Genomic DNA, 26,955 nt, shown 5'->3' with positions numbered 1-26,955 from the left:
AGATAAACCAGAGCATTGTGGGAGACACATCCAGGGCCTGACACACACACACACACACACACGGGTTTGCCTCTAAGAGTGTAACAGTATGAACAGGACACTAAACGGAGAGGTAGTAAAACGGCCAATGGCGTGACGGAGAGGAGCATCACTGAAGAACATCAGCTTTGGTTTCAGACAGGAAACAGCGAGATCTGTGGAAACGCGGCTGCTCTTAAAGGAACGCGCAGAAAAATCTGTCAAATTAAATGGTTTATTATGAGGCTCACTCAAAAAAGAAAATGGAACAGGTAAAATATTGACGTTTCTAACGGTGAGATTCTGCGAAGCATGATGAGGAAGGGCCGCCCACTGGATCTAAAATAAAGTCAAAAATAAGATTGTGTTTCTTTCACCGGGCCTGGACTGAAGCTCAGTTCATTCATGTGAGAGTCCAGATGTGAAAGTCTCTTTCGTTCAAGTAAAATGGCTCCCGTTCGCCACCCGTGGCCAGCATTAGAGCGCGGGGGGGCGCGCCCGCAGCAGAGACGGGCCGCCCGTTCTCCAGAGCCGAGCCGGACCAGCCCTGGCGGTCCAGAGGGTTGAGGACAGCAGGTCCAGAGGAACCAGGGGCCGTGATGAGGGGCCGGCCCTGCTACTTCTTCCTCGGGTGCTGCCGGCGGGCCTGCAATCGACGAGCCCCCGACGACTTGGACCCCGTCCCGATAGAGAAGGACGCCGGTGAAGCAGCTCCTAAAACATCAAAAAAACAAGGTAAATGGACTGCATTTATACAGCAGTTTCAGAGCCATGGCCATCCGAAGCGCCTCACACCAGCGCTCTGAACCGGTTCAAGGAACGAAAACGAAAACCGGAAACGAACGAAATTTTAAGAGGAACAAAAAACGGAAATGAAATCAAAATCAATTTGAATCGCTCTGAACAGAAATGTTAATTTGAAATGGCCATTAACCGGTTAATAAGGTTATTCTATCGTTCTCTTTAAAGGTCCTGTTCTTCGTGATTCCATTGTTCAAACTTTAGTTAGTGTGTAATGTTGCTGTTAGAGCATAAATAATACCTGTAAAATTATAAAGCTCAAAGTTCAATGCCAAGCGAGATATTTTATTCAACAGAAGTTCCCTTTCAAAGCCCATCCTGTACTTCCTGCTTTAATGACGTCAGTAGAACAGTTTGTCGACTAAACTCCGCCCACAAGAATACGTGAAAAAGGGGGCGTGGTCTTGTTGCTCCCTCGTGGAGAAGAGGAAGTGTTGCGTTCGGTTCGGTTGCGTTTGTCGCCATGTCGTTCAGACGCTGTTATTTTCATCCCGGAGTCAAATCACCTGTGTTTGGCCTTCAGGGGCTGTAGTTTGAGCACGTTCATCTCCTCGTTATGGTCAGAGGCGGGACCTTTCCGGGCAACATGAGCTAAGCTGCTGTCCAATCACAACACGGGAACCGCTGGCCCAATCAGAACTCGTTACGTATTTCTGAAGGAGGGACTTCATAGAACGAGGAAATCCTCAAGCCGTTTTGAGGACAGTGAAAACAGCGGAATACAGATCAGTCAATTGTGTGAAAAATACTGTGTTTTTTTACACATGAAACATGAACACATGTTATATTGCACACTGTAAACACAATCAAAGCTTCAAAAAAAACACGAAAAACGGGACCTTTAATATGTTAATCTGGCAGTGGCCAATCAGGAATAGAGAAGTCCAGCATGTGATGTGACGGATCAAGCCTGAGTGAAATGTCATCTGTGAATCTACCGTCAGTGTGAGCGCATTTACACGCCTCAAGCACATTTCTCTCCCGCTGAGCTCATCACTGAAAGCGCAGCTATTGGAGGAGATTCTCTTCATATGTTTAAATAAGCAGAACAGCCTTTAAGCTCAAATAGTCTGATTTAGGCTAGTTTATGGATTCTGTTTAAGCCTGTCCAAGTAGGCTATAGCATCTATCAAACATTTGTCCTCTAGTCTTTCAGATGGCCAATACAGCTCAATGTTTTCTATATAGACGGCTGATGCTTCGTGTTAAATGGTGTTATATTGCATTAAATGATCAAGCTTTATTAGCTGACTGAGTTTGATTATGGGATGCAGATTACCAGTTGACGGTGCATTAAAAGAGCAATGGTTATCCAGTTTATTTATTCTTTATTCATGCAATTTTTAAAACAAGTCGTGTTGAAAAAAAAGTGATGTCCAGAGAATGTTCTCCCTCTTCTGAAAAGAATTCGGCATAAGAGCCACTTTCAGCTCCATTAAAACAGCTCAATATTTGTCCCGCTGTTTATGCTGTAATTAATGCATGTGTTTCTGGTTTTAAAAATGTTATGAAATAAATATTCAAGTTTAATTACCATGCGTTATATTATTATTATTGAGTGAAAATAAGTCTATTTATACATATTTGTTTAAAGTATAGGCTAAATTAAAATAATGTTATTAACCGGTATTTTTTCAAATCAAACCGTTTTCGGAACAGTAATGTTTATTGAGGAACGCAAAAACGGAAACGCTATAATATATATTCTGCTCGGAGTGAACCCATTGATATTTTTTTCCGTTTTTAAGCCCTGCTACACACACACACACACACACGAGAAACTAGGCCCTGGCCCAGCCCGAGTCCGACTGGAGCCCGTGGTTTTTTTTATCCTCCCATTACACATTAGTTGCAGCCATTAAAATAGTTCAGTTTTGTTTTTAATGTCAAAGTAGTTATATTTTGTTTTGTTTCTTTATTAAGTTAATTTAGAAAAAATGTTTGAAGCATTTTTTTGTTTGTTGAAGTTTTTGTTCTTTAAAGTGATGCCCAAGCGGCCGACAGTGAGTTAACCCGACGCTTTAGCCTCTCAAATCAACACTTGACTTGTCTTGCTTATAAAATCCATATAAACTCTTAAAGCCTGGTTTAAACGTTTAGCCTCTATCACCACCATCACAGTCAAAAGGCATTTTTGGCAAGATGAGGCAGGCAGATCGCAACGAAACGGCTACACAATCTAACCTAATAAAAATTAAAAAAAACATGCAGGTTGTCTTGCCTTACACCTCTCCGTGAAATGAATATAATCTGATCTTCAATTCCCGCACTATATGCACATTTAACACAGTTCATGTCAACGTAAGCAACAGATATGAGCATTAGATTGATCAGCTCATTACATCAGAGACGGCATCATGAGAACGAGTGACCTGAGCACTGAAGAGCCTTTAGTCTCATGAGTTTAATGAAGATGCTTGTGTTTTTGAGCATCTCAGACTCCGCTTATTTTCAGCTTCACTTGAGGCCGTTTGTGTGTTGGCTTGCTTTCCTCATTTGCAGTGATGTGTGTTGCATATGCCGTCCTCTAAACATGTGTGAGCTAGTCTTGACAGTTCTCATGTTGTGTCCACCAGCACATCTCATTGTTTCTTTTAATTAATGAATGTCTAAAATATAAAATGAAGGAGAAGCCTAAAGGCCCGAAGCCCGGCCTGCGTTTGAGGTATGACGGGAAAATTGGCCTGAAGCCGGCCCTAGGGGCGTAAAAGTGTCGGGGCCCGTCGGGCAGAAATGCAGGGCTGTAATGCGAGCGCCAAGCTTACCAAACGGGGAGGCGGCCATAGCTCCAAAGCCCGCGGCTCCAGGACTGCCGAAGGGCATCTGCATTCCTGCGGGCGTCTGACCGAAAGCAGGGGTCGATGTTCCTGACACAACACACAACACAAACCAGGAGATCAGCCACATCACATGACCACACACGGTTAATGTGTCTACATGCCCGTTTAATGCCAGTCTGAGCTTAATCACATTAGTGTGATCGAAGTATTGCATGTACATTAGGGCTGTCACTTTTTATTCGATATTCAAATATGCATTCGAACATGACGTGAAATATCCGTAATCAAACTCTAAATAAACTATCCGGTTTTAAAGTGCCATGTAGCGCATTTTTTACAGTCTATGATTAGACCGTTTGTTTTTTATTTTATTGTTTGCCATCTCATCTAATAGAGGGCGCTTTAAACGTACTGTAGCGTAGGCCCATGACCAAATCAAGCCAATAATAGCCTGTCCAGTGTTGCCAAGTCCGTAGTTTTCCCGCAAAATTGGGCTACTTCAGCACTGTTGCCGCGGGCTGTTTTTCATGTCTGCAAGTTGAAGCGACCCCAATTATGTGATATTTAGCCCCGGGAATGCAAATTTTTGTGGGCAACCATGGCAAAAACCCCCACATATTTCACCCCCAAATGTGATTTTTACCAGAGAAGCCCCTGAAACGCGATTGGGCTTGTTTTGGGCTAGTTTTGAGTAGCAATTGGGCTTGTTTGTGCCTGTTCTGATACTGTTTTTTCCCATGTAGCATTATGTTGCGATTGGCTATGCCATATGTCATATCGATTAAGTTGATAACTTGCTGTTTCAAAAATTAAGTTAACAATTTGTTTTTCCAGAGTCCTGTTTATGACTGTCAGACTGTTAATACATTTGTGATTGACTCTGTTACGGTGTTGTAGTTTTGTCGGGGGGAGGGGCGCTCGTAGATATTCGAATACATTGCTTGATATTTGATATCCGCTCAAATTAGATTTTTCTCAAAAATGACAGCCCTAATGTACGAGGTAAAGTTTAATCACAATATTGCCAAACTCCCATTATAATTGCATCATGAGGGAGCATACGACCTCCTGACCTTTGCCAATGTAAAAGCAGAAAGCACTCACCAAAAGCCGGCTTGTTATCAGCGCTGTTGGCCCCAAAGGGGAAGCCCGGGGCCTGAGCGGCGGGCGCAGGCGTTCCGAACCCTGAGGCCGAGAGCGAGGCCCCGAAGTTAAAGCCCCCAGAGGCGGGCGGAGCCGCAGAGCTCGGAGCAGCGTTCTGAGTGGCCGGAGCGGCCCCGAAGCTGAAGGAAGGAGCCGGAGCCGGGGCCGGAGCCGCAGTCTGTGTGGAGGCCCCGAACACAGGAGCCGCAGACGGGGTGGTGGTGTTCCCGAAGGAGAAGCCGGACGACGCCCCGCCGAACGCAGGCTGGCTGTTGGTCCCGAACGCAGGCGCTGCGGTGCTGGAGGCGGCGGCTCCGAACGCAAACGGGCCGGCACCGCTACTGCCCCCACCGGACCCGAAGGTGAAGGGCTTTGGGGCCGCCGGGCCCTGCTGGGAGGATCCTGGGAAGGCGGATGATGATGATGATGATGATGGGGTGAAGGTGGAGCTCCCGAAAGTGGTTTGCGTGGTGGATGCCGCTGAGGCCGCGGTGGCACTGCCGAACCCCCCAAACGGGGCAGATGTGGAGTTCTGGCCAAACGAGAACGAGCTCGGAGCCGGCTGGGCGGCCGCAGGTTTGGCTCCGGCGAACTGGAAAGCAGAGGTGCTAGCAGAACTAGCGGTGCTGGTGTTTAGCGCAGGGGCGGCTGTTGTGGTCGGTGCGGCTCCAAACTGGAAGGTGGCGTTTGTGGCGGGAGCGGATGTGGTGGGCGCGGCCCAGCTTCCAAACAGAGACTGGGAGGGAGTCTGTGTGGCAGGAGCAGCGGGCACCATCGCCGGCTGGGAACTGGGCACTGCTCGCCCACCGAATAGCATCCCAGTGTTCATCCCAGTGTTCATCCCAGTGTTCATCCCAGTGTTCTGTGAGGCCGGAGCCGCGGGGGCAGAGGTCGTGGGTGTGGCCGTCTGCCCGAACGACCCAATGCCAGTTCCTGTGGCACCGCCAAACAGCGGCTTGAAGGTGGGCTGGGTGGGTTTGACCTCGGCTGTGGACGCAGAGGTGGTGCTCGCTGCCCCGAAGATGGGCTTGAAGCCCGAGGACAGGGGGTGGCTAATGCTGTTGACTGACACCACCGGGGCTGTGGGTGGAGCAGCTGTGGGCGGAGCAGCGGTGGCTCGAGGAGGCTCAGACGCAGGTGTGGCCACAGGTTTGATCAGACTGAACAGGCTGCCTCCTCCACCCAGGGACGGTGTGCTGGAGCAGGGCTGGAGAGGCTGTGCCAGGATCTGAGCGAAGGCAGAGGGCATGGAGACGGCGGGCTGAGAGGCAGGGGTCAGGATGGAGGAAGGGGCGGAGAAGGGCGTCTGCAGAGCGGCAAGGCCTGACTCCGATTTGACAAATCCACTGCTCATGTTTGTGGAAACAGCAGGTGTAGAAAGACTGGACACAGACACGGCTGGAGCTGCGTATGGACACACACACACACACACACACACACACACGTTAATGTTAAAGTACACACATCAGGTGACAGAAAACACTTATAATGTTACAACACAGGGCTCGACATTAACGCTTGTCCGGGAGAAGTGGATTTTTTGAAGGGGCAAGTGAAAAATAATTTTACTTGCCCGAAGGACAAGTATCCTGAGTAAAACGTCCAAAAAATAACTAGGGAATCACCAAAGTGCAATAATGATTCTGCATCAGTTAGTGTAAGTGGCGATCGATAGTGGACAATAATATAAAAACAAACTGACGTTAACAAGGTTAAAGGGTTAGTTCAGCCAAAACTGTAAATTGTGTGATTAATGACTGAGCCTCATGTGGTTGGACACCCGTCAGACCTCCGTTCATCTTCAGACACAAATGAAGATATTTTAGTGTAAATCTGATGCTCTGAAAGGCCTCCATTGGCTCAACTTTACACTTTCAAGACCCTTAAAAGACACTAAAGACTAAAGTTACAAAGTCCATCTCACTACAGCGGCACTACAATAACTTTATGAAGACCAGAATAGTTTCTGTGCGCAAAAAAACCCTAAATAACGACTTATATAGTGATGACGATTTCAAAACACGGCATCATGAAGCTTTGAAGCGTTATGAATCAGTGAGTCGATTCAGCGGTTCAGAGCGTTATGAATCAGTGAGTCGATTCAGCAGTTCAGAGCGTTATGAATCATTGAGTCGATTCAGCAGTTCAGAGCGTTATGAATCATTGAGTCGATTCAGCAGTTCAGAGCGTTATGAATCAGTGAGTCGATTCAGCAGTTCAGAGCGTTATGAATCAGTGAGTCGAATCAGCAGTTTGAGTCGCCAAATTTCAGCGGTTTGACACGCGATCCGAATCATGAATCGACTCACTGATTCATAACGCTTCGAAGCTTCATGAGGCCGTGTTTTGAAATCGTCATCACTATATAAGTCGTTATTTAGGGTTCTTTTGCGCACAGAAACTATTCTCGTCTTCATAAAGTTATTGTAGAGCCGCTGTAGTGAGATGGACTTTGTAACTTTAGTCTTTAGTGTCTTTTAAGGGTCTTGAGAGTGTAAAGTTGAGCCAATGGAGGCCTTTCAGAGCATCAGATTTACACTAAAATATCTTCATTTGTGTCTGAAGATGAACGGAGGTCTGACGGGTGTCCAACCACATGAGGCTCAGTCATTAATCACACAATTTTGTCATTTCAGTGAATGACAGATTTGCATGTGAACAGGCTTAATGTCGAGCCCTGCAACAGATTATTTTAGGTAAATGCGGTTTTCCACATTTATAATAAGATATGTTTATTGATCAGCGAATCAGATGGAGTGATTTCTAAATGATCAGAGTAACCCTAACCTGCAGAGGTCGTGGCCATCATGGCGGCAGCATTGAGAAGAGGGTTATTCTTCATGTTCTTCAGGGACTCCAGCAGAGGGTTTGAAATGCTTGAGGCTGGGGCCGCTGGGGTGGTGATGGCGGGGGCAGAGGTCAGGGTCAGGGGGGCAGAGGTCAGCGGGGCGGTGCTGGCCGTACTGGGAGCGGTGACTGTGAGGTCAATGGTAGGGGCAGGAGTTGTAGTAGTGGCTGGTGTGGTCTCAGGCTGAGGTGAGGAGAGAGAGGAGAGAGAGGGCGCTGCGCTCACAGCAGCCGTGCCGAATGAGGAGGTCAGAGCTGGCTTGGAGAACAGGGTTAGAGCGGGCACTGGAGCGGGCACTAGAGCGGGCGCGGCTTCACCCGCTGGAGGAAGGCTCTCTGGCTCTGGAGAAGAGAAAGAGCTGCAGTTACTCCATGTGCATCATCACAGCCGCTTCAAACAAGAGGGAAGAGAACGTACCAGGTTCCTCCAGCACTTTCTGAATCTGGCTGAGAGCGGCTTTCTTCTCCATATCCAGATCTTTCACTGTGATCGTGTATCCCAGCTCAGGAGGAGGCGGCTGCAGACACAGGGACACAGGGATGAATGTGCATCTAAAGCTGCTTTGCTACCAGAGATCGAAACTCGAGTCTGATTTGACTCGAAGACGGAGTCGTGAAAAACAAGTCCTTTTGGTACGGCATTCATAGACACACACACACACACACACACACACACACACACACACACACACACACACACACGAGACGGCATTTCTGATCGCGTTCCGTCTTTACTAACCCACATGACCGCATTTTACTATTCATTTTTAAATTCACCCGTTCCCCATCATCATGTGCTGCAGCTAAGCCAGCGCTACTATACACACACGGGGTGTCAGGTTTTGGTGGATTATTAGCATACACATAACACACACAGTTGTGTCAAAACACCCGTCTTGGTGAATATTGGCATTGGTTGTGAATGTTAACAGCGCATCGTCTCCGTCCATTGGCCATGATGGCAGCCTTTAATCCTGCTCCTCTACTATTGGCTGTCTATATTAATGATAATCAAACAGCATTAATAAGGATTAGTCGAAATTTAACTTATACAGTTATGACTATTCAGAGTTATTTTATACTTGATTATTCAATTTCTGCTAGACACCTGAAAACAAAAACAGCATTGTTTAATTTCTATCTTTATTCTATTTTGTTCATTCATTCTTGATTTATTACGGACTATTGCAACAAGTTACGTTATAAAACACAAATACACGATTTCTTTATCTAAGAAAAAGTTTATGTACTAATATTCATTTCTTTACTGTGGTATCGAGTACAGACTAATAGATTGTTGTTATCGTGACATCCCTAAGGTCACAGTCACAATATAGCCAAATCTCACCTGGTGTGTGTGATAATGTGTGTGTCATTTAGTTTGACAATCAATCAGTCGTTCCCTCATATGGACTGGACGGACCCTTTACGCCCCTCTGACTCGTTTCCAGATGGGTTTGAGTCGTGTGTTATTATCTCTCATCACACACTGGGACACTACATTACCCATGAGAACTACAGCAACTCAAACAGCTCAAAACACGTTTTGTGGGGACATCCCTGCATTTCAGATGGTATAATATTCTAGAGTTTGAAAGTATTAGCTTTTTTTATTGTGAACAAAAATGTAAATAATACTTTTTGAAGTAGAAAACTCTGATAATTCCAGCTGAGAGAATGTTTGACTTGACCCTTGACCTGGCCTTTAGGGACTTGTGAAAGTGTGTTTGCTACTGACCAATGAGATGTGTTCTCCTCTGTGGGCGGGAACCAGCTGAATCCTGCGCTTGCGTTTCCCTCCTCCAGAGTCCGCCGCCGACGCAGAAACCGCCGCCTCAGATTTGGGAGTAAGTTTAGCTGGAACAAACACTCACATTTACATTTCTGTAGCGTTTGTGATAATTGTTAAATCTCGAAATGTTAATTATACCACAAAATGCCGTACTATAGTGAGTTAGAGAGAGTTAAAACGGCTAACACGCGTCCTCACCTGTGGCAGGCGCAGGATCAGCGGCCATCTTGTCCATCTTCACACAGGATGTGGAACTGGGTGACGTGGCATCTTCCTCCCTGCAGCACAGCCGGGGTTAGAACAGTCATCAGACCAGTCATAGCAATTTTAATATTCAGTAGGCCTATATATAAATATTCCAGGCTGCAACACATTAACAGCATCAATGCATTAACCCCAGATATGAGGTCAAAGCAAACAGGTTTCCAGAAACAGCAACAACTTTTGAATATACTGCCTTAAGTTTTAAAACATGTCCACCAAGAACATTTTTATTTTTCTGATCTATATTTGTATATTTTACGATGTTTGAAGGCTAAAAATAATAATAAATAGCTTTCAAAACAAACCGTCATCTTGTCATACCTACTCTCTCCTCATTTCATCACTCTCTCATTTCCATCCCTCTTTATTTTCTCTCAGTCCCCTCCTAAAGCTGAGCTCTGGCTGATAGTCTATTCATTTTGGTCTGTGTCAGTGAAGAAAGGGTTAACTGAAGTTAATTCACTGAAGGCTACGAATGCTTTAATGCTGCGTTCACACCAAATGTGAAGAGCGTCTGGCGCGAGTGATTTCAATGTTAAGGCAATGGAAAGGCTCGTTGACGCGCGTCTGGAGGTCCTGCGGCGCAAATTACACGAATCGGTAAGCCCCGGCCCCCTTAGTTACTGTTGCTAACTCAGACAAACAAACGGAGTTGCTATATCTTACAATGACAGCTGTCAGTGTGAAAACCTTATCCCAAGATGTGTTTGGACACAGAATGTGCGTATATCCCGTCCGAATGATGGCCAAACTTTACTGATGGTTTATCAAGTTTATTATGTCCTTCTTCACTCCAAAAAATCATCGCAAGAGCTGAACAAACAAAGCAAAAGAAGTGCGCATTGACGTCTCATTCACAAACTCTCTCCGTTGCATTACCATTAACATACACAGCAAATTACACAAAAACACTCAAACAACTAACAGTAAACACATACACACAGAGCTTATGCCTTTTCGAGTGTGCAGTTAATAACTGGTAAACTTTGTATCTGCAAAACAACTCCGATAAACTGCGTGTGAGCTCTTCCTTTCGTTACCCGTAGACTATAATACCCATCAAAATAAGAGTCCTCCTTAGTAGGACAGATAATGTACACCTTAAACATATCTAAAATTAAATTAATTTACATATAACCAGTTTAATATGGAGAGGCACTGAAATGTAGACCTTCGTGTTTTTGACCTACAGTGTCACATGACGTGAGAACAGTTCGTTATTTCGGTTTGTATGTTAGCAGGGACTTTAATCGTAACTTAAGGAGAGTTTGACGAACAGAAACTCCTCTCAGGATCGCTGGAGTCAGTGTTGCAGTTCCTCAGGCACGACATTTGAGCATTTCTGTAGCATAAACACCATCAAACCGATGACAGCTTCGGATTTTCCAGTGTTTCTCTATGGCGCTGAAGCCTAAAGATGTCCGAGTTCCGGTCCCAGCGCAACTGATACTCAACTGCCATTGGCTCATCTGCGTTCGAGGGGAGGGGCTTACGATAGGTCAATGGGATGCGAATTGAGTGTCTTGCGCGATACACGCGAGTGGTGCTTTTGTGTATTCACGCATTTGAAGCGAATTCGCGTCTGACGCCCGAGTTCAAATATGTTATGCTCCATTGAGAAGCATTATATGAGTGACACACAGCAACGGTTGAGTTAAAATCTTCATCTGTGTTCTACTGAAGAAACAAACACACCTACATCTTGGATGCCTTAGGGGTAAGCAGAAAAACATCACATTTTCGTTTTTGGGTGAACTATCCCTTTAATTGAAGCTTTTCCGCCCTGTGTTTTGCTAGTGGTGTGCACACTCAGTGCCGCCCTGTGTTTAGCCACCAGGCGTCCATCGCCCGCTGGGGACAGGTCTTCAGAGTAGGGTCGACCGATGTGGATTTTTTAGTGCCGATACCGATTTTTTTCCCTCAGCCTTAGCCGATGACGATACGGGCTGCCGATTTTCTTGAGCCGATATTTGGAGCCGATATTGCTTTTGCTCCCTTAATTTACATCATAAAAATGACACAATGATCATGATGATAACCAGTCCCTCCAGAAAAACGTGATTATGCGATCGCGTGATTTAACGCATAATCAGCCAAAGTCCGCATATTCATGCGGGGGCCGCATTTTTTCAAATACGCCGCACTTTCGCAGCATAAATTGCCTATTTCCGCGTGCAAAATATGCGGGGCTATCATGATTTCATAATCCCCGCATTTTCGTTGCAAAAAAAGTCATATATATTAGCAGAAAGTTGAAAAATTTTCGTTTACTTCACACAAGAGCCACCATTTCCGCCTATTGCCATGGGAACGTTTTGAAGTGACGTGATAACCCGACGCGAACGTCATCGAAAAGCTTCAAACCCCGTGGAGAAACCATAGATACCGGTGAAACCATGATGAAGCACAAACTCCCATTGGCCAACAAAAATAACAGCAAAAGAGCAAAGCAGTTTCCCTGTGTGCTGACTGATTTCAAAACACAGCATCATGAAGCTTTGAAGCGTTATGAATCAATGAGTCGATTCAGCGGTTTGAAGCGTTATGAATCAATGAGTCGATTCAGCGGTTTGAAGCGTTATGAATCAATGAGTCGATTCAGCGGTTTGAAGCGTTATGAATCAATGAGTCGATTCAGCGGTTTGAAGCGTTATGAATCAATGAGTCGATTCAGCGGGTTGGATCGCCAAAGTCACGTATTTCAGCAGTTTGAAACGCGATCCGAATCATGAATCGACTCGATGATTCATAGCATCATGATGCTGTGTTTTGAAATCAGTCATCACTATATAAGTCGTTATTTAGTTTTTTTACACACAATACTATTATCGTCGCTTCATAAAGTTATTGTAGAACCACTGTAGTGAGATGGACTTTGTAACAGCGTCTTTAGTAGGCTACCTTTTATGGGTCTTGAGAGTGTACATTGTGCCAATGGAGGCCTTTCTGAGCCATCGGAATTCAACCAAAATATCTTAATTTGTGTCCAACAACATAAAGGGAAGTCATTAATGACAGAATTTTCATTTTTAGGTGAATTAACCCTTTAAGAGATTGCACTTTGTGCATTGGAAGCACTCAAATGTCTGTTTTGTATAGCGACATCTGTAAAACAGGAAGTTATTTATAAATTTTTTCAGAAGTTGTAGCATATTCCTTTTGTAAAGCTACAGAACTTGATTGACTAAATGTTTTGTAAATTTGAGCCATTATTAAGGTCTTCAATAAATCAAGATGAGAACTTAAATATTCCAGCACTTTCTGTGATGTAGTGCTTTTTTTCTCTCTCTCATCAAACCGCAGTTTTTGCAAGTTCCCGCAATTTTATCGCATAAAATTGCATAAATATCCCGCATTTTTCATCGCATTTTTTAAGAAAACGTGCCGCATAATCAAGGATTTTTGCCCGCAACAATCACAAAAAAAGCCGCATTTTTCTGGAAGGACTGGATAACAATTTAAAATTTACAATTTAAAAAAGGAACATTTATTGAACTAAGAAAACTATATTTAACAAATAGTAAAAACAGTTGAGGTAGAACAAGAAAAAAAAGAGTTCAGTGGTGAAAATAAATTCTGAAAATAAATATTTAAAGCTACACTATGTAACTTTTCCATCCACTAGAGGTCGCCTGTTCAAAACAAAGGCGTAGTTTGATGACGCCACGTTTGAGCGCAGAATCTCGGGACATGTGGTCTTCAGCTCACAGCCGGTGGGAAACAGTCAGGATAGGACTCGGGCAGAAATCATGTTCATGGATGCGATTATTAACATTACTGTAGTGAAGCAGAGCAGGACCGAGTGTTGTGGAGCTGAGCAAGGCCGCAGGAGCGATTGAAGAGCGGGACTGTTATTATGGCATAGTCGCCGGCGGGACTTTTATTATGACACGGTTGCCGGCGCCACTTCCTCTTTTCCAATCATGAGTATGAGGTAACGCAACTGTTTATCGTATTAGATATTTCTGAGTGTGTTGAAAAGGAAGTTATGACGTTGGCTCGGCGGCTGCTATGACACTTGTTCACACTGCAGTGAGAGTAAAGTGTTTCACTGAATAAAACCGGAAACCGAGGGAGACGCAGATATGACGCAATCGACAGGCCACGCCCTCACACGCATAGCTCACACGTCCCGGTTCCTCAGTTAAAATAGCAATTTCTCACGATTTACAAATAGTTGGAAACATTTGGGATATTCTAAGTACTCAACTGAACAAAATATATAACACTGGACTAGTGGTTTCTGGATATTTTACTGCAAAAATCCTACATAGTTCACCTTCAAGCATAAATAAAATAATGACACTATTGCACACAGTTTCAACAAGCGAGCAGCATAATAAAGTGCACACTGACTGTACTAGACTTCATTTAAAACTATTTACAATCTAGTCATTTAATGGCTACACTCTAAACAATGCTGGGTTAAAAATAACCCAAGTTGGGTTGAATATGGACTAACCCTGCGGTTGGGTTAAATGTTTGCTTAAAACAACCCAATTGATGAGTTAGTCCATTTTCAACCCAACTTGGGTTATTTTTAACCCAGCATTGTTTAGAGTGTAGGTGCACTTCACTGAATCTCTTGTAGAGCAACACCAGCTGTAATTCAGGAGAAAATCTCCCAATGCTCCACGTGAAGCTTCAGTCTTTCCACCTTTTACCATCGTGTCAATTCTCAGCTGATTTAGATTAATATGCGCGAGGGAGAGAGTTTGAAGACGGTGAGAGCTGCCCTGTGGACGCCTGACTGCAAATAATGCAGGGGAAAATATCGGTGAACGCAGCAGCCTTATATCAGCCGATACACGTTAAAATCGTAAACATCGGCCGATATATCGGTCTAACCCTAGCTCAGAGCACACCTGGCTTTCTTGGCCGCCCTCTCCGGAGTCTGACAGCGAGATCCTCCTGGGCTGGTGAACGGAGACAGGCTGAGACTGGACGCTGCTCTTCTCTGGAAATACAATCAACAATCAATAAACTCACTCAATCTGATCACTTCTCATGCCAACAGCAGCTCCTGCCCATACCTGCGGGCAGCCCTGAGAGGAGCTGTAGGAGCTGCGGATGGGGTTCCGGACCGACCCGGGAACGCCACTGGGAACCAGAGCTCCACTGGTGGAGCTGATGGAGGAGGTGCGGGAGCGCTTCATGATGGACTCTTCAGTGAGAGAGGAGTTCATCCCTCTCTTCAGACTGCCAGGCCTGCGGAGGAGAGGATAGGGATGAGCCTCTGTTCATCGGGGGGGAAGTGGACCAGAGGACGGGCACTTACTTGGGCACCAGCTGAGACAGAGATCCGTTGGCCAGCAGAGGCTCAAACGCTGACTGAGAACTCTCACTGCTGTCATGGCGCCTGAGGGAGACAATCATACTCCATCAGATCGCAAACACAACCTCGCTCTTAAAGGGCCAGTTCAGCCAAACATGGCAGACCTTCGTTCATCACATGGAGATATTTCTGATGACCCCAGAGCTCTCTGACCCCTCCACAGTCATTGTGTGTGTGTGTGTGTGTGTGTGTGTGTGTGTGTGCTCTAAAGTATTCTCATCTCTTCATCACATTAAGGCTGAACCGCTGGAGTCACATGGGCTATTGTAACCATGTCTTTACTTCCTGTCTGGCCCTTGAGAGTGTTCATCACTGCTGACTGTGGAGGGGTCAGAGGCTCTGGGGTCATCAGAAACATCTCCGTGTGTGTGTGTGTGTGTGTGAAGATGAAACATCTCCGTGTGTGTGTGTGTGTGAAGATGAAACATCTCCGTGTGTGTGTGTGTGTGAAGATGAACGAAGGACTGACGGGTTTGGCTGAACTAACCCTTTAATGGAAAGCTATAAACGAACAGACTGAAAGAATAAGATCAGTGTTTCCCACACAGACTAATTCGCAGAGCTGGGTATTGACACCAATTTCACAATTCGATTTGATTTCGATTCACAGGCTTTCGATTCAATTCAATATTGATTATTTTGGATATGTATCAGGTACAATACATGGAAAATGTTCTCAAGGAAAACTAATTTCTGAACTAATGTAAACTATGGGAGTCAGTTGATACTACATTAGCCTACTAATAGTGAAGGTACAAATTAACAGATTTGTATACAAACACTTAAATGACACTAAATTATGTTATATGTATGTATGTATGTGTATATGTGTATGTGTTATATATATATATATATATAATCATAATTCTACTCAATTAGATTTTTGAAATATAAACATTTAAATGGTGGCTGCATAAAAACGTGCCAGATTTATTCATACATGCATTAAATATTGAAGAACATTAAACATGACAATGAATATTCTATGTAATGGTGCATATAATTAGCAAAATGCTCGTCTCTAGAGTTAATTTTTCTAGCTGACTAACGAGTTTATGGACACTGGATATGGTTTTTCTGAGGTAATGATGTTACATGACATTTACAAGCCGTTTTACTGACGTCTTTCTGCGGTTGAAACACTTGAGCTATTCTATGTGATATGATCCAGATTTCAGTAAGTTATTCTGTATCTTTAACACACTTTCAGAAGCTCCTTCATGTTTATTTTGCGCTGTAACTGGTATTAATGCGGAAGAGAAGAAGCGTTCATGTTTGCTCAGTGCTGCCGGTTCTCTAGAGCGGAGGCAGAGCGATCTCACGCCACAGCGACAAAACGCCATTTATGCTTTTGAATTGAGTAAAAAATAGACTAAATAGTGTCGGTGCGCCACAGAATCCACACCGGCCGCCACATATTGCACGTCGTTATTCATTAACCTTTTTAAATCTCACGCCAAACCTGCTTTTGATATGAAAGCTTTTCAAATTAAATACGAAATTCAAACAATCATTTTGGCGCTAATGTGGCTGAACAGTTAAAGCCAGAGGCGTTGAAGAACAGAGTTGGACATGCTCTCATCTCCCAGCGCGGTCACATGCTTCACCAGCTCCACCCCAGAGTGGCTAAAGCGATACACCACCGCTTTACTGTACAGGTGTTAGCAGCTATTTCTTTATTACGCCAGCCATATTTACCAAATCATGTTATTATGGAGATTAACATTAATGTTAATGTTTTTCTTGTATTTCGCCCTCAGGTATTCCTTTCTCACTGGTCACACTCATACTCATTGGTGATCAAATGTGACCATACACCTTAACTATTGTTCAATTAAATAAAGTTCTATATTTTAGTTTAATAATATATTTCATCAATATTTTGGGGATATCTTTTGGTACTAAATAGGCCTACTATTTGTGGTGAACATCAGGTAGGATGGCATTCCAGAGACCAGTTTATGGCAAGGCCCCTCTCTATCTACCGGTGTGGTGGAAGATGTGCCACACTGTGATTGGACCCTTGGTGAATGAACATAAACAAATGTTCAGCAACATCAGATAAGATGCCAAGACAACTGCCAGACACCTCTTACTGGGCAGGAAGGAGGACCTTCTGCACCCACCACCACCAAGGAGAGGACTCTCATTGGTCTAAAAGTTGACTTTAACCACCAAACCCATTCCTAAGGTTTAGGCAAGAGCTGCCATAAAAATTCCTTCAGGACCTCCTGGATGCAGCAGCAAAAGAGAGGCCACAGAGATCTATCTAAATCCATTCATACACATGTTTGGAGGCTATAAACTGCAACTCATCCACTTCATCTTCACACCAAACACTGTTTATGTTAATGGACATTGACTGTAAACACAACAGTCCGAGGGACAGATCCATTAACAGACAAACAAATGTGTGGACGATGACTTAACCGTTTCTTATCATGTTTGGTCTCTATCTGTTCCATATGATGCCTTTTATATTTTAAAAGAGGTTTGGTAAAGAAATAATGCATGGGTAAAACATTAAAGACATTGTCTTGACATGCCACTTTATGCTATGCAAATGAGTTCCACACTAGGGTGGGAAACATCGGGGCTACTTCGGACATCAGTAGCCAATCACACTCCAGGATTGGAAAGGCGCCGGATTTCAATCTCCTCCTCATCGGAAAGGGATAAATATGTCCCCCGGGTAGACACACCCTTGTTCTGCGTTTCTAACCCGACGGGGAAGGAGACACTAACAGACACATCACGTCCTGAGTTTCTGACCTGACGAGGAAAGAGACTACAAGACTGTTAGGGCTGGGCAATTTTATCGATTCTGCGATATAAATCGATATTTTTTCTCCCAAGAAAGTATCGATTTTTAAGCCGCGAGTATCGATACATACATCCCATTCAAATCCCCGTGTTTATCCCCATTTGCGTTGCAGGAAGAGCGATTTGGTCAGCCAGCCGCTAGTACCGCTGTAGAGCAAGTTACCCGTACAACTAACTTTACGCCGACGTCTACCTCTTCTTGTTTACGGAGTCAGAGCGAGGAGATTCAAATAAATGGCGGTGAATATAAATCCAGCGCCTTCATGCTTAAAAGCAGATGTGTGGGAGCACTTTGGGTTTAAAAAGAAGAAGGAAAGCGACGACTTAGACTCAACAGGGGTCAACAACATGAGTCGCCCGCAAGGACCACAGGAGTCGCCCGCGGGTCTGTTCTAAAATTAGCTCACCATAGCAGCTGCGTTCAGCCGCTTCCGTGTTCATTTAAGCGCAGGGCTCCGGACTGAAGCTGAATATATACTAGTGTCTGTAAATAATAAACTGCAAAATACTATTTAAATATTACTCCTGCATGTTTTGCGTCTGTGTGGATGACGAGCGCCGCGCGCACACTCGCTCTTGTAGCTAGTCTCTGCCGACACGAACACAAACCTCACTTCATGAGAATTTACCGTTTCATTTGAGAAAACTGGCTGCGTCTCATTCTGCTCCTGGTTCAGTAGTCAGGGCACTGATCAGGACATAAGTCAATGGGCTGATCCCTGATCAGTGCCCTAACTGAACTAGGGAGCTGAATAAGACGCGCACCCACTGTCATATCATCATGAACACACACACTGGTAATCACGGCAACCCGTCAAAATAAAAGTTCGGTTTAACGTGAAGAGATTGACTACAGATTGTAGCCTACAGTAAATTTAGCTACGTCTCTATGTAATAATAATACGTCTCTACTAATTATAATAATTATGAAATAAATAATACTAATTATATGATTATTAATGGTTGCTTATTTTTCACTTGATCTTTCATTTATAAACAATGTTTACTTTTAAACAGCATACAGCCTTTACATGTTTATGTATTATTTACTTATGATTATCATCATAAATAATAAACATTTATTTAAAAAAAATAGTGGTATTGCACCGACTACTGGAACTACTACTATACTCTTTCAGGTGTAAAACAGTTTGGATAGTTGTTAATATGAGAATTATGATGCATTATTTAAGAGTTTTAAGTATTATATAACATGAGTAGCTCTCTTTGACTTTCTTTTTTAAAAAGTAGCTCTCAAATGAAAAAAGGTTGGAGACCCTTGACTTAGACAAAGCATCGCGGTTGATTTGCAAGCTGTGTGACACAAACGTGAAATACTCTGGAAATACTACCAAATGTCAGTGTCAAGCTAAAAAAGCTGTCAAAGAAACTGTTCAGAACAGGCCACTTGCTGCTATTTTTTAAAACTCCATTGTTAATTGCAATACTGCACTTTATTTACTTTTCAAAGGCTTGTAAGCTACAGTTTGCACTGTTTCAATAAATGGAACTAATTTTCTGAACACATCTTTGATTCATTTTGTCCAGCATTTGCAAGCTGTAGACTCTCTGTCCAGTCAGAGACATATATTGTGTAATTGATGATTTTAGTTTTCAGTTCAGTTAATTCAATCCAAGTAAATTAAACACTCACAAGATGTCACCAAAATCACTCTGTCCCCTTTAAATCTTTCAGAAAATGATGTAAGTGTATCGTATTATATCGAATCGTATCGTTGGCTGAATATCGTGATATATATCGTATCGTGAGCTGAATATCGAGTATCGTATCGTATCGTGAGATTAGTGTATCGCTACAGCCCTAAAGACTGTTGAGGTTAAGCTTTTGCGAGCAAAACCTTTTATATTGCTTTTGGCTGCACTCTAGCTGTAAGAAGGGTTCTCTCACTGAGAGATCTTATCTGACCCTTTCGACGACTCCAGCAGCACAGCCTGGTCCACCAAGGACCTCTGCATCGGCAGACATTGCCTGTTCCACACGGCTCCTCAGTGACGCAGCCAGCCTGCATTTATTTATCACCATTCGCTAGAACCATTAGGTGGTTTCCATAAGAAGCATTCCCATACAATTCTCTTCCATTGCTACATTCTGTTCAACAGCATTGCATTTATCCATTCTGCGTTCACATCATTTATCAATTTGTTGTTTCCTTCATTACTTTTATTTTTGGTTATTAGTTTACTATCCTTTAGAAGTGTATATTAATTACTAGCATTATTAATCATTGAAGTATTTACTCTTGCATATCTATTGTTAATAAACTTCATTCATTTAATTACACTATGTCTTCATTGTGTTGATGATCAAAGACTCTACTAGTTGTCCAGACTCACAAATCCTTCAGATAAATCAGCTGACCAACTCCCTCTAATTTACATTCACTCTGAATTATTGAACAGCTCCTTTGAGAGAGTTCTTAAGGCCTGTTCACACGGGACGATTTTCGCACGCGTTTATCGCCGACGTTTAACGCCTCGGGACTAAACAATGGGCGCCAATGTGAGTGTTCACACCGACGCGCAAAACGGCAGGCGTAAAAGCGTCATTTAAAAAAAAAACGCCTCGGGTTCGTTTTTTTATTTTGACGCGGCGCGTAAAAAAACTGTCTGACCAATGAGATCAGCGCTTTTGTTCATGTGCCTGGAGCTGCTGAAGTGACAGTAAAACACCACTTGGTGGCGCTCAAGCACAAAACGCTCTTGCCGAGCACACACTGATACGACGAAGAAGTGGTAAGTAGACAAAGAAGAAGATGAACTGCTAATGCTGCTAGCCAGTTAGCAAAAAGTGTGTGAATGGTTTTGTCCATATACACAATGTCTATGGTTTTGGCAAGCACGTAAATACTGTCTCTCTTCTCCTTCTGTGTGACAAGCGAGTGTCAGAGGCTTAAAGTGCCGCAGCACCATCTTGTGTACCGGGAGCGCATCTACTGAATGTGCACGTTCACTCGGCGCAGCGCCAGTGAAAATCGCTTGGGTGTGAACACTCAAGACGCGCCGAAAAACGGCATGAAAAACGCTGGCGATAAGCGCGCGCGATTATTCGTCCCGGTGTGTACAGGCCTTTATATTGTTAAGATAGTATTCTTAGCTGGTGCCCCGTATCAAAAAGGGGGAGGGGTCATCTGACACACTCATAACCACACCTTAAGTGACACGTGATCTAAAAATCACTGACGTCATCGGTGAATTGAGTAATAATCACTACATATTTGTGCAATAATTATGGTTTATTAATGGCCACTTAAAATATTTTTTTTAATTTATATTACAATTAGTGTAGTAATGCAGGTTAAAATAGAGAATTCCAATGCAAAGTGGCAAATTAGAGTCATTTTGTGGCTGGAAAAATAATAATTGTCATTTGTAAAGCCATGGTTTACCCACTATAGGTGTTTGTATAGCTCTTTAATAAATATACATGCATCTAATCTGGTTGCTCAAAAAAGTATTGCAGATCATAACTGATTACTTATTTTTTAGGTTTTGCATTTGAATAAATATTTAGACATGATCAAACACTTTCTTTAAATGTTAACTTTTAAAAAGTTAATAACTTACATCCTAATATTTTTAATGATATGTATACAAGCAAACAAGTGAATATTAATGATATAATTTAACCCAAGAAAAGTTTAAAATAGTGCTAAAAGACACACTTATTTTTCCTTATATGTACACATTAGGGATGCAACACTACAGTTAGTCCACGGTTCAACACACACCTCGGTTTTTAACCACGGTTTTCGGTTCGGTTCGGTTTTTTGTTATTCTATTCTTAGGCGACAGGAACAGCAAGAGGTTAAGGAGAAAAAAGACTATTGTTTTATTGCAATACTCTTTCTTTATTTTACTTAAAGGAATTGAAAAACCTTACTTAAACTTTACTTTAAAAAAAAAAGTGTATTGTATAATATAAAACAAATATATATATAGATTTACAGTGGCAGCTCAGAGCTGTACAGCAGCATTGAAGTATGAAATTGAATGAATAAATGTAAAAATAAAACACTACAGACTTCACTATAAAATATACACTGATTCTTATTAAAGCTACTGTATTAGTTTAATTAATTAGTACTGTATTTTCTCTTTGTCTTTTGTTGTTTTATTAACATTAAAGGGATAGTTCTTTCAAAAATGAAAATTCTGTCATCGAGAAATGAATACAGGTTTGGAACAATATTAGAGTGAGTAAACAATGACAATTTTAGAGGTGAACTGTCCCTTTAAGGACAGCGTGTTCACTATAGGCTGCGCCGCTGTCAATTAAAGACCTCTGTGCATCTAATAGACACGCGATTTTACTTTCACTTTAGACATATCCAACTGTGTTTATGTTAACCTTGTGTGTATTTGACAGTATTAGCGCAGTTAGACGACTACTTAGCTCAGTAATCACATGTTTGACAGGCGTTTAGGTAGCGAAACCGCAATTCACAAGCGCGTATTGAACCGTGAATGCCGTACCGAACGCTTCAATATTATATTGAGAGTTGTGGCATCCCTAGTACACACACGCATTGATACGGAATAAAGATGAAAATCGATATTTGTGCCAATCCCATGCCCCCGCCAGCACAAATTGGTTCCTAATCTGTGGGAAACCCGTCAGATCATGTGATGGATCAGGTTCTCTCTCTCTCTCTCTCTCTCACACACACACACACACACCTCCTCTTGCTCTTCTGTCCGGAGGAAGCGCTCTTGTCCTCCTCATCCACCTCTCTCTTCCGGCTCTCCCGGAGAATGCTCAGAACCGCCTCTCTGGAGCAGGGGTCCGTCCGGGCTACAGTCCCAGGGGCCGTGGCGGCTCCAGGGCAGCTCAGGTGATGAAAGCTGGAATGTAGCGTTCACAGATTAGCAAAGCGAGACTCCTTCTAAAGCTGTGTGTGTGTGTGTGTGTGTGGTGAGGGACTCACAGCGAGGGCCGCGCTGGGTCAGGTCTGGTTAGGGTTAGGGATGTGTGTGTGTGTGTGTGTGTGTGTGTGTGTGTGTGTGTGGGGTGAGGGACTCACAGCGAGGGCCGCGCTGGGTCAGGTCTGGTTAGGGTTAGGGCTGTGTGTGTGTGTGTGTGTGTGTGTGTGTGTGGTGAGGGACTCACAGCAAGGGCCGCACCGGGTCAGGTCTGGTTAGGGCTGTGTGTGTGTGTGTGTGTGTGTGTGTGTGTGTGTGTGGTGAGGGACTCACAGCGAGGGCCGCGCCGGGTCAGGTCTGGTTAGGGCTGTGTGTGTGTGTGTGTGTGTGTGTGTGTGTGGTGAGGGACTCACAGCAAGGGCCGCACCGGGTCAGGTCTGGTTAGGGCTGTGTGTGTGTGTGTGTGTGTGTGTGTGTGTGTGTGTGTGTGTGTGTGTGTGTGTGTGTGTGTGGTGAGGGACTCACAGCGAGGGCCGCGCCGGGTCAGGTCTGGTTAGGGTCAGGGCTGTGTGTGTGTGTGTGTGTGTGTGTGTGTGTGTGGGGTGAGGGACTCACAGCGAGGGCCGCGCCGGGTCAGGTCTGGTTAGGGCTGTGTGTGTGTGTGTGTGTGTGTGTGTGTGTGGTGAGGGACTCACAGCGAGGGCCGCGCTGGGTCAGGTCTGGTTAGGGTTAGGGCTGTGTGTGTGTGTGTGTGGTGAGGGACTCACAGCAAGGGCCGCACCGGGTCAGGTCTGGTTAGGGCTGTGTGTGTGTGTGTGTGTGTGTGTGTGTGTGTGTGTGTGTGTGTGTGTGTGTGTGTGTGTGTGTGTGTGGTGAGGGACTCACAGCGAGGGCCGCGCCGGGTCAGGTCTGGTTAGGGTCAGGGCTGTGTGTGTGTGTGTGTGTGTGTGTGTGTGTGGGGTGAGGGACTCACAGCGAGGGCCGCTCCGGGTCAGGTCTGGTTAGGGCTGTGTGTGTGTGTGTGTGTGTGTGTGTGTGTGTGTGAGGTGAGGGACTCACAGCGAGGGCCGCTCCGGGTCAGGTCTGGTTAGGGCTGTGTGTGTGTGTGTGTGTGTGTGTGTGTGGTGAGGGACTCACAGCGAGGGCCGCACCGGGTCAGGTCTGGTTAGGGCTGTGTGTGTGTGTGTGTGTGTGTGTGTGGTGAGGGACTCACAGCGAGGGCCGCGCCGGGTCAGGTCTGGTTAGGGTTAGGGCTGTGTGTGTGTGTGTGTGTGTGTGTGTGTGTGTGTGTGTGTGTGTGTGTGTGTGTGTGTGTGTGTGTGTGTGTGTGGTGAGGGACTCACAGCGAGGGCCGCTCCGGGTCAGGTCTGGTTAGGGTCAGGGCTGTGTGTGTGTGTGTGTGTGTGTGTGTGTGGGGTGAGGGACTCACAGCGAGGGCCGCGCCGGGTCAGGTCTGGTTAGGGCTGTGTGTGTGTGTGTGTGTGTGTGTGTGTGTGTGGTGAGGGACTCACAGCGAGGGCCGCGCTGGGTCAGGTCTGGTTAGGGTCAGGGCTGTGTGTGTGTGTGTGTGTGTGTGTGTGTGGGGTGAGGGACTCACAGCGAGGGCCGCGACGGGTCAGGTCTGGCGATCTTCACGGTGACCGGACTCTGAACCGTAGGCGAGTTGCGCGGGCTGAGGATGTTCTTCTTCTGGAACCCGTCCCATTTCGCCGGCGGCATGACTCCGACGGGAGCCGTCCCGATCTGCTGGAGCGGGTAGTGTCTCTGCGGGGTGATGGAGAAGCGGCTCGCTGCGCCCACAGGCTCCCTGAGGTGGAGCAACACCACCCGTTACTTCAACATCTCACTGGCTAGATCACAACACCTTTATAGCAATACAGTAGCAAAACTGAGCAGAACACACACCATCCGGATTAAACACCAGACATGCTTTATATTAAAGGGCTTTAAAATAACTCCAGACAGTGAAGACGTATAAAGTGGCTTTAATGTGACTTACACTTCACTTAATTATTGAACATTATTAACTATTAACTTCACTTCATCTGTAGAAAGTCATGCAAACATTTCCATTGTGTTGTAACTAATGATGGCAGAATGTTATGGACTGACAGCCTCAGAACACACACTCGCTGGGTTTTCATGTTTTATGGGGACTTTCCATAGGCGTAATGGTTTTTATACCGTACATACCGTATATTCTATCCCTCTACACTGCCCCTAAACCTACCCATCACACACACACACACACACACACACACACACACACACACACACACACACTGCCCCTAAACCTACCCATCTCTCACTCACACACACACACACACACACACACACACACACACACACACTGCCCCTACCCATCACAGGAGACATTCTGCATTTTTACATTTTCAAAAAACATCACTTAGTCTGATTTATAAGATGTTTTCCTCATGGGGACCTAAAAATGTCCCCACAAGGACGAGGATTTCGGAAATTGCCATCTTTGTGGAGACATTTTATAACGTAGGGATTACTTTAGAAAGAAATTGTGAAATATTACTCCAGTGTAAAGCAGACTCAACGATACTAATCATAAATAGAGCAGAATAGAGTTCTAAAAACATTAAAAATCTTACAGATCAAACTTTTGAACAGCAGTGTATGACATACATCAGACACATTATATATACACGAGTGTGTGTGTGTACTTATATATTCGTTTGTGTATGTGTAAACGTGTGTGTGTTTATGTTGATATACACACGTGTATACATGTTTACACATACACACATACTTCAGAGGATCACAAAATGACATGTTCAAAATGCAAGACTTCAGTAATAAGTAATATTGCATATACACACTATGCCGAATCCATTGCGTTTCTAATCCCTAATATTAGCCGTCTTGATGAAAGTAGCGATGGAAGTGTGTCTGTAAAGCTGTCAGGTGCAGTGTGTGTGTGTGTGTGTGTGTGTGTGTGTGTGTGTGTGTGTGTGTGTGTGTGTGTGTGTGTGTGTGTGTGTGTGTGTGTGTGTGTGTGTGTGTGTGTGTGTGAGTCCTGACCGCTGGAGGAGGAGCAGCGCCTGACCGGAGCACAGAAACTCCCACCGGTTCAAATCATGGAGGGAAAACTGCGAGCTAACCCCGTCCAGGCATGAGCTGAGGCGGGCTATCACAGTGAGAACCGCAGAACCTCTGATCTTACACAGAAAGAGCAGGTGTAGACTCGAGCCTTACCCGAATGACAGTCTTCTGTTAGGGGTGTGCACCGCATGGTTCGGCCGGCCGAGTCTCTCCCGGAGCTGCTCTCTGGGGTGTCCCAGCGCCCCCGGGCCTCCAGCGGGCCTCCGGGCAGCGGAGGGGCTTTCCTCGGTCTTGGCGAGGTAACTTCCCATCAGTATATCCCGCGGGCTGAACACCGACTCACTGAGCGTGTGCTCTCTTCTATAATACGAGCCTGCAAAATGTCTATCGCTGGGTGACGCAAAAGAATTTCTAGCATCACTTTTGCGTATCTTGTTTCTGCCGGCGGCCGGGACTCCACTCAAAGTCCTGCCCGGGAACCAGCGCAGCAGGGCCGGCGGGACGCTCAGTCCACGCCGAGGATTGAGGCCTATTCTCTCGAAGAGCTGCAGCTCCTCCGCTTTGTGAAAATAAACGACACAAGACACGACACAGATAAAAAGTATGTACAAATAAGCCGGTATGTAGCTCAAAACGAGTAAAAGGAGGAATAAAGAGAACACCACAGCGGAGAAAACGACTAGCCGCCGTTTATCTTCAGGAGACATGGCGGCACCGCGCCGCCGAGGGAAGATATCCCATAATTCCCCGCGCCCGCGCGCGTTGTTTACGTCTGTGGATGTTCATGAGCACGCGCGCACATCAGATCTGTTACAGATTACAGTCTTTCTGTTTATATAACACACACTACACACACACTCACTACACACTACTCTACTGCGCGCACACACACACACACACACACACACACACACACACACACACATACTACACACTACTCTACTGCACAAACACCCATTGCACACTACTCTACTGCACACTACTCTACTGCACAAACACCCATTGCACACTACTCTACTGCACACTACTCTACTGCACACACACACACACACACACACACACACACACACACACACACACACTACACACTACTCTACTGCACAAACACCCACTACACACTACTCTACTGCGCACACACACTACACACACACACACTACACACTACTCTACTGCACACACACACACACACACACACTACA

The 26,955-nt window shown here is 44.8% G+C and overlaps 1 protein-coding gene across 1 annotated transcript; it reads right to left on the bottom strand.

Moving 5' to 3' along the window:
* Nucleotides 1–239: 239 nt before the first annotated feature.
* On the bottom strand, nt 240–26,499 carry pom121 (POM121 transmembrane nucleoporin). Its single transcript, XM_079804677.1, has 13 exons — nt 25,910–26,499; nt 24,282–24,491; nt 22,502–22,666; nt 14,924–15,004; nt 14,679–14,853; nt 14,511–14,602; nt 9,580–9,659; nt 9,328–9,446; nt 8,008–8,107; nt 7,530–7,931; nt 4,704–6,146; nt 3,585–3,686; nt 240–732 (listed from the first exon to the last, which is right to left on the bottom strand). The coding sequence occupies exons 1-13, from the start codon at nt 26,461–26,463 to the stop codon at nt 635–637; spliced, it is 3,621 nt and encodes a 1,206-aa protein (XP_079660803.1). The 5' UTR covers nt 26,464–26,499; the 3' UTR covers nt 240–634.
* Nucleotides 26,500–26,955: the final 456 nt, after the last annotated feature.

The sequence above is a fragment of the Gobio gobio genome (assembly GCF_949357685.1).
Source record: "Gobio gobio genome assembly, chromosome: 22".
NCBI classification, from domain to species: domain Eukaryota; kingdom Metazoa; phylum Chordata; class Actinopteri; order Cypriniformes; family Gobionidae; genus Gobio; species Gobio gobio.
Note: the sequence above shows the minus strand (reverse complement) of the source record. Positions and strands in the feature narration are given on the sequence as shown.